This window comes from Pteropus vampyrus, unplaced genomic scaffold (assembly GCF_000151845.1).
Source record: "Pteropus vampyrus isolate Shadow unplaced genomic scaffold, Pvam_2.0 Scaffold171, whole genome shotgun sequence".
Taxonomy (NCBI): Eukaryota; Metazoa; Chordata; class Mammalia; order Chiroptera; family Pteropodidae; genus Pteropus; species Pteropus vampyrus.
In genome coordinates this window covers 3,590,439-3,598,763 of record NW_011888952.1, presented here as the reverse complement: position 1 = coordinate 3,598,763, position 8,325 = coordinate 3,590,439, and the positions used below count along the sequence as shown (strand labels likewise).

Sequence of the window (8,325 nt, the reverse complement as noted above, 5' to 3'; positions counted from 1 at the left end):
AGAAAAATTCTTAATAAAATAATAACAAATAAAATCGAGAGACAAATTAAAAAATATAATGCACCATTACCAAATGATATTTATTCCTGGAATGATAGGTTAGTTTAAAATCCAAAAATCAATTAACATCCACCATAATAGCAAAAAAAAAAAAGAAAAAAACTATATAATCATCTCAATACATGCAAAAAAAGCATTTGATAAAATTCGACACCCAGAAATTATAAAAACACCCAGAAAATCAGTAATAGAAGGAAACTTCCTTAATCTGATAAAAGACACCTTCAAAGCCTAATATCATAGTCACCTAATAGCTAAGATCATAGTCACCAATGAAACACTGAATATCTCCTCCTAAGATTGAACACAAGACAAGGATATCTACTACCATCCCTTCTCTTCAAATTGTACTGGAGGTCCTAGCTTTTGTGGTAAGGTAAAGAGATATAAAAGGTACAAATGTTGGAAAGAAAGAAAGCTTTTTATTTGCAGATAACGTGATTACTTCCACGGAAAATCCAAACAAAAAAATCTACAAGCATCTAGAATAAGTGAATTTTTACAAGGTCACTGGATATGTCAATAAACAAAAATTAATGCTGCAGCTATTTACCAGCAAACAGAAAATGAATTTTTAAATACCATTTGAAATACTATCAAAAATATTAAATATCTGAGAATAAACTTAACAAGTGAATCTGTCAAGAAAAAAATGAATCTTGACCCTTATCTCTATCATACACAAAAACTAACTTGAATAGATTGGTAGACAGAAATATAAAATCTAAAACTATAACAATTCTAGAAGAAAACATGAAACAATCTTTATGAACTGAGGTAAGTAAAGATTTCTAAGGTGGGGGGGATAAAAAAGCAGTAATCATTTAAGAAGAGAGAGAGATAAACTAGACTTCACCAAAACGAAAACATTTGTTCATCAAAAGACATCTTTTATAAAACAAAAAGGCAAGCCACAGACAGGGAAAAAAAAAAAATACATATATTTAATCAAAATACATAAAGAACTACAAATCAGTAAGAAAAAGACAAACAATACAATTTTTACACACTGGATAAGAAATAGAACAAAGACTTTACCACAAATATAAGAAGAATCAACAAGCATAAGAAATGCATCAGGCAACAAGCATCAGGAAATGCAAATTAAAACCACAATGAGTCACCATTCCACACCCAACAGAATGCTTACAACTAAAAGGACTAATGTACCAAATATTAAAAAAGATGTGGAGCAACTGAAACTCTAATACATTCCTGGTGGGTATGGTCCAACCCAACTGGAAAACTGTTTGCAAATATCTTATAAAGTTCAATTATACATATATCCTATAAACTAACAATTTCATTCCTAGATATATACCCAAAAGAAATGAAAATAGATGCCTACACAAAGATTGTACACAAATGTTCACAGCAGCTATTATCATACTGGCCATAAACTTGAAACAATCCAAATCCATCAATAGATGAATAGATAATGAAATCGTGTATATTCACACAATGGACACCTTTGGCAATAAAAAAGCATGAATAGTGATATAAGCAACAACATAGACAAATAAAAGCAACAGTATGTCAAGGAAAGGAAAGAATAAATATATACTGTATAACTCCATTTATATGAAGTTTAAGAACTATCTGTGAGGACAGAAACCTGAATGGCGATTGTCTATTGGCGTAGGGATTGACTAGAAGCAGAAAAAGGGAGCTATGGTTCTAGAAATGTTCTACACCCTGGCTGTAATCATAATTACACAGATGTATGCATTTATCAAAATTCGATGGTCAAAATTCAAACTTCCTGTATGTATTTCACTATATATAATTTTACCACAGTTTAAAAGAATCAAAGACTAGTAAAAATAAATATAAACATAATTTCAAAAATCGAGGACTAGTAAAAATAAATATAAACATAATTTGAAAAATCTCACTGATATATACTAATCAGAAAGGCTAAAATTAGACGCTGAATACCAACAGGATTTACTGATGAAATGACAGATTAGGTATTAGAGGAGTCAAGGACGACTCCAAGGTTTTTGGCCTGGGCAACTGAAAGGATAGAGCTGCTATTTACTGAAATGAGTAAAACTCGGAGCAGCAGATTTTGAGGGGGTTTGGGGGCAGCATAGGGAATGAGGAGTTTAGTTTTGGCCATGTTAAGCAAGAGCTGCTTTTAAGAGGTCCAAGTAAAGATGTGAGATAAGCAGGTGGATATATGAGGTTGAGGTTTTAAGAAGAGATCTAGCTGAAGATATAAATTTGAAAGCCATGCATGTACAAGTGGTATTTAAAACCAAGAGACTGTTTACGGCAATTCATGTACATTAAAAATCAGCTGTGTAAAAATATTAATTCCCAAATTGATACTTAGAGGTAAACTGAATTGGTAATTTTTCCTGTAATTCCCATGACTCCTATGAATTTATATTAAACTGAGTTGGTATTACAATGCCTAACAGTACCCATTACAAACACTCATATATTTTTTTTGGATAAACTATAGATTTTCAAAATATTGTGACTCAATAAAGTATAGGAAAATCTTGCCCACTTGTTAACTTTACAATAACCTTACCTCTTCAGAATGCAGCTAAGAAGCAAGAGTCAAACAGGTCTCTGAATAGACAGGGGCAGTCCTACAATCCATGCAATCAAGTCCATGGACTTCAGTAATTAGTAAAACTCCCTACAAATGCTTGCGCTGTTCTGACACATGCAAACAGCAATCTTGGACCATTTGGTTGAACAGGCAGGGGCCCACCAAAGCACAAATTCTTATTAGCTCCATAGGGCATCAACATATAACAGGGCAGCATAATATAAATATAGGTAAAATATTTAGATAATAATATAATATAAGAGGGATCCTTTTTTTAGGTTCCTTTGGTTCCAGGTACTATGCTGGGTTATCTTTTAGTACAACTCTTCGTTTCTAATCCTTAACAATCCCTTTAAATATCAACAATATCACTCCCATTTTTCAGATGTGGAACACAAGCCACAGAGGTTTAATATCTTGACTACACTCACATCAGAACCCAATTCTGCCTGAATCTGAAGCCAGTATTCTTTAAACTATACCATAAGAAAAGGTGAAATTAGTCTACAGCCATGCTACCCTGAACAAGCCTGATCCTGTCTGATCTCGGAAGCTAAGCAGGGTTGGGCCTGGTTAGTACTTGTATAGGAGACCACCTAGGAAGACTAGGTGCTGTAGGCAAAAAATAAAAAATAAAAAATAAGGGGTTGTGTAAGCTGACAAGGTCCTTGAAATCTGTGAGGTCAACCAAGGGTTGCCTCGTCTAAAAAAAAAAGGTGAAATTATAATCTATGTACTCTTGTGAAATACTAAGAGAATTATCTATTATAATTATCATCTAAAATGTTTAAATTCTTAAACACGGAGTAAGTACATGGAGAAAAATTCATACCTCCATGGTAAATAAACAAAGCAGTAAAGGATGCTCCATACTCTCAATTCATAAAAATAATGATATAGATGTAGACTAGCTGCTATGCAAAAATTTAGAAACAATATTTTCTTACTTAAGTCAAGAATGATGTTCCACTAAGACAAACATACTCATTAAATTCTGTTTAACGCAAGTTTCTTAAGAACATTATTTTAAATAAAACTGAGTCCATTTTTTAAATAAAAAATAAAAATATTTATTTTTCAAATAAAAGGCAAAGTTAGAAGAAAATGTAAGATCTACCTGTCAGCCTATGTCTGAAAACCTCTAGATTTTCAATATCCTTTTGTTATTCCATTTAGAATATTAATTTTTTTAACCATGTCATAAAATGGCAATGGAAAGACAGGGAGAAACGAAATCAATAAACTATACAAACATCTTACATTTTGTCATAAAATTAAACCTCCACCCTCATCAATCTTAAACTAGATTTTAAGTGAGCAATGAAACTGATTAGCTTGAATTTCATTCCTAATTTTGCAAATGAGAAACGACAGTAGTTTAGATATGACAAACGTTCAAGAAATGTTCACCATAAGGCAATTTCGTGAAGAACAGCAATTCTAAGAAGGCAAACAAACACAAGGAGAAGCAAATGATAAAATCCACCCCACCGCACTCACTATAATGAATAATTAAATAGCCTATTCCTTTTGAGAGGAAGGGGGAAGAGTTCAATCTCTCCAAGGCCTCCCCTTAAGTTACCAAAAGATCTGTGAACCCAAAGATACTGATCACTTCCCTTTAACAAACAGATGTTCTCTTGTAACGCTCCTTTTTTCCTAGCAGGGAGGCTGTTATGCTTTCAGTTATAGCTGAAGAAAAAAATAAGCCTTGACATATAATTTTACTCTCAGAGAAAATCAAACAGCCAAAAAATTCCTTTCTAAAGACATGGCTCTATCTTTTCTCATAGACTTCAAGATTTAACTAGTGACAAACTTTAAAATAAAAAAAAAGCAATAACTTTGAGAATCAGAGAATCTGTTTCTTAGTCTAGGAAAACATACCACCTTTTTATGACTTTGCTTAGGGAAATAACTAACCGGCCAGTTGCTAGAATGTCGTATTAGGTAAGTTCAGAGTACTAAATCTGATGATTTTTAGAATGCAAACCAATGAATAATGTGCAATTCCACTGGAAGAAATCTCTTTACATTTTTAGAAGCAATGCAATGTACCTCCAAGAATGCCCCAACAAGCCTGGAAGTCAAACACTTAAGTAGGTAGGCATCTAACTATTAACTTAATACAGCATATTCCTAATAAAAATTCTTGCTTGACTTGCATGATTAAAACTGAAAATAATTCAAGATACTGTTTGGCAAAACATGCCTTTTTATATTCGTTTAGGTGACCAAATTCATTTTCATCATCATGCATTTGACAGTTAAGAAGTAAAACTACATTTCTGAGCTTTATAAAGTGCCAATCACATATTTCACATGGCATATCATTTTATGCATGCTGAGTAAGTCAGAATAAGAATTAATGGATTAATATGTAACACACAATATGTAACAAGCAATTATGGACATGTGTATACACATATGTACACACACGTTACCCAGCCTTGTCTACTGAGAGGGCCTAGAAGCAATGACACCTTAGTGACAATGAGCATAGTCAGCTCCAGATCCTGATTTCTAAATACCATTCTCCAATAAAAGGAACCAGGGCTCCTTGGGAAAATAGCTGACTGTAGGGCTGCGACAGGAAAAATAACAAACGAAGCTGAGAGTATTTCTGTAGTACCCAAAAGTAAGTAAGTACTCAAATTTGCATTTTAACTCTTCTTTTTCATAACAGAATTTCTGTTAAGGAAGAAAATCCTATTACCATTAGACTGTCAATATGTGATTAATGACTACTGTCACTTCCTTGCTTTACCCTAAATATGCAACCCTGCAGTCCCTAATCCCCAAAAGGGCACAGAGCAAAGAGGGGACACGTATAAAAGGTAAAAGTAGTTAGGGGTTAGTCACAATATTAAATCATACCGTGCAAAATTCAAGCTTTTTACCAGATCATCTAATACACGGTTATTTTTCAGGTCCGGTTCTGTGACTGTCTAGAAAAGAAAAACAACAGATGGGAAAGGTTAGAAACAATAATTTACTTGTCATAACCTTGTTTTTGAAAATATATGACCATCCTCCTGAGACTCCCCATCCCACTAAATCTTCCAGGAAAGCCTTAAAATAAAGTTAATTTATCTCATACTAATATGGAATTTAAAAATAGTGAATCAGTATCAGCTGACTAGAAGTCTGATAAAAGCTCTCCAAAGCATCTGGTAAAATCATATATACTCTGTACTAAGATCAAGCCTAATGTAAGAAAGAATCCTTCAAAAGCCAGCACTCTGCTTTCCTAAAACTTTCTCCTGAAAAACAAAACAGAGACACTCTTTCAACATTGGAATATAACACTGGAAAAGACATTAGGTTTTCAAAGACAGCTGAAAAACAAGACTGGTTTTAAGGAATGCAAGAGAAAAATGATAAATCCAGTAGTTATTTAAGAGTTTATCTCCATGATGATACCATCTTGACAAAGTGTGCTTAAGTTGTAAAGAGCTTAGATTCAAGAAAGAAACTATCATTTTCTTACGTAGGGTTTTTACATACTAGGACAGAGAAGTTCAATGACATCCTGATACTATGTACCTACCAGAGGCATCAAAGTGGAACCCAAGCCCTTTAACTAGTCTGAGTGTCCTTTTGCTAGGCCTTACTGTCTCCTTTTTGTCTTTTACACCTACTTATGTTTACTTTCCCTTTTAATCTACATTTTCATCTATTTCCACTACTTGAAAAGCTTCATAACAACAAATTCCTAGTGTCGTCTCTGAAAGTCTGTTCTGAAAAAGAGGTAAGAGACCAGTTAGGCAAGGTTCGGTCCAATGGCCATGAACCTCTGCCTTCTGCACAAATACTTAGTCATTTGCAAATGAATAATCCTACCATCAGATTTTCTATCCAACCTGAAAAATTATAAAAAATGATGAGCCACAAAAACATGGGTCATAAGATTTTAAGAGTGCTACATCCTGATCTTAACATTAGTTTTTACCTTATAAAATACATTTAGATTATCAGAAATCTCCATGAAATATTGAACAAAGCCCAATTCTCCACATATGTATTTTAGAGTTCCTTTCTGAAAATGTTTTTTTATATAGCTTAATTCAATAATTACATATCTTCCCTTGGGCTTTTGTGTACACATGAAGCAGAAATATTTGCACCAATAAATAAGTTTTTTAAAATCAAAAAAGGAAAGAAAAACTCACCACACAACAAGTTGGACACTGTGTTTTATAGGACAAAAATTTTCTTATACAGAGAGAACAGTCTGCAAAAATATAAATGCAACATAATAAATTAGTTAAGCTATATTAATAATGCAGGAATCTGACTTCTAACAAAATCTGACTTAAGCCATTGAATATTTCTATCATCTAATGTATATCATTATAATCTTGAAGTTCTAGTATCTCTACTCTACCTATGCATATTTGCAAATGTAGTTAAATAGCATTTTTAGGAGAAATATCAAATAATAATAATCATGAGTCCCTAGGATGTCACAACTCCATAAGCAATGTATACCACTCTTTATATCCTCCATCTGTAAAAAGTAGGAAATATACACATGTAAGATCTGGGATAGATACTGTATAAACATGTCAGATACTTCTACTGACTAAATTCTAAAAATATAAATTTTGAAATAAGATATATACACATGTTAAAAAATAATATACACTCTGGTTATCGAATTAGAAATTTCTACATCCTAACTCTGTAATGATGCCCATCATTTCACAGTATTTTTTGGGTCAAGCACTAAGAAAAGAACAATATACAGTGGAAGGTTCTTGACCTCAAGAAGCAATTACAGCATAATAAGTCCTAACGATTTACACAGGAAATCGGCTTTAACTAAATTCTTCAAACCCAAGGCAGTGTAAAATGACCTATCAAAGGAAAAAATAGATGTGACTAATAGAATGGTACCTTACTGGTAGATAATTTGCTATTAACCCAAATTCAGCTTAGTGAAAGAGCCTCATTTAAAAATGGATTCAGTTTAGTTAAGGAGGAGGAACAGTATGATTTCAAGTAAAGATATCCAGTAAATGAACAAGTTGTGCCAGCTTCAGTAAGAGCACACAGGAGGGAAAATGAAAGAACAAGTTATAAAATACACAAAACAGGAAAAGTTAACTTCTTTGGGAAACAAAGATGAATAAAAGGAAATTTCTGGTTTCCATTTTGGCTTGTAAGGAGCTTAGATATAATCTAACAACATGAAAAAAGCTGAAAAGACAGAAAAATCAACAACTTTTCTTAGATCTCTCAGAGAAGTGAGGTCACAGGGCAAACTGCTGGCCCTAAAAGGAGAGACAGACAAGCTAGATACAGAGAATCAACACTTATCAGAATAGAAACCCATTAACAGAAACTTCCATGGAAACCAGAGAAGAAACTGCTAGAACCAGAGCTGGGGTAGGAAAACCTGGACTGTAGTTGACAAATTGCTGGAGGCTCATTGTGGACTAGTCTGAGATAAAATCTCCATTGCTGACCTAGACATTGGGGCAGGAGGGAGGGGGGACACACACTTAGGTAAGTTTTAACTGTAAGAGTTCTACTATGTTCTCAAAGTGACTATCAGAGAAAAATCCCCCAGTCCTTGCAGCCAGGGAGCGGCAGGGAAGGTGGACGGTAATTATTTTGAAATACACCCTCGAGAGAAAAAATATTGCCAGAGCCTATATCCTATTGGGGTTTTATCAGAGCCCAGCTAACCTGGG

At 33.5% G+C, this 8,325-nt stretch overlaps 1 protein-coding gene and 1 pseudogene across 1 annotated transcript in view; one reads left to right on the top strand and one right to left on the bottom strand.

The window, feature by feature from the left end:
• The window catches only part of RAD18 (RAD18, E3 ubiquitin protein ligase), a 116,936-nt gene that overhangs the window by 82,245 nt on the left and 26,366 nt on the right, over positions 1-8,325 (bottom strand). Inside the window, exons 5-6 of the mRNA XM_011370651.2 lie at positions 6,799-6,860; positions 5,504-5,574 (exon numbers count right to left, since the gene is read on the bottom strand). Of these exons, the coding sequence (XP_011368953.1) occupies positions 5,504-5,574; positions 6,799-6,860 (133 nt within the window). The remainder of the gene's footprint in view (positions 1-5,503; positions 5,575-6,798; positions 6,861-8,325) is intronic.
• On the top strand, positions 3,129-3,247 carry LOC111745985 (annotated as a pseudogene).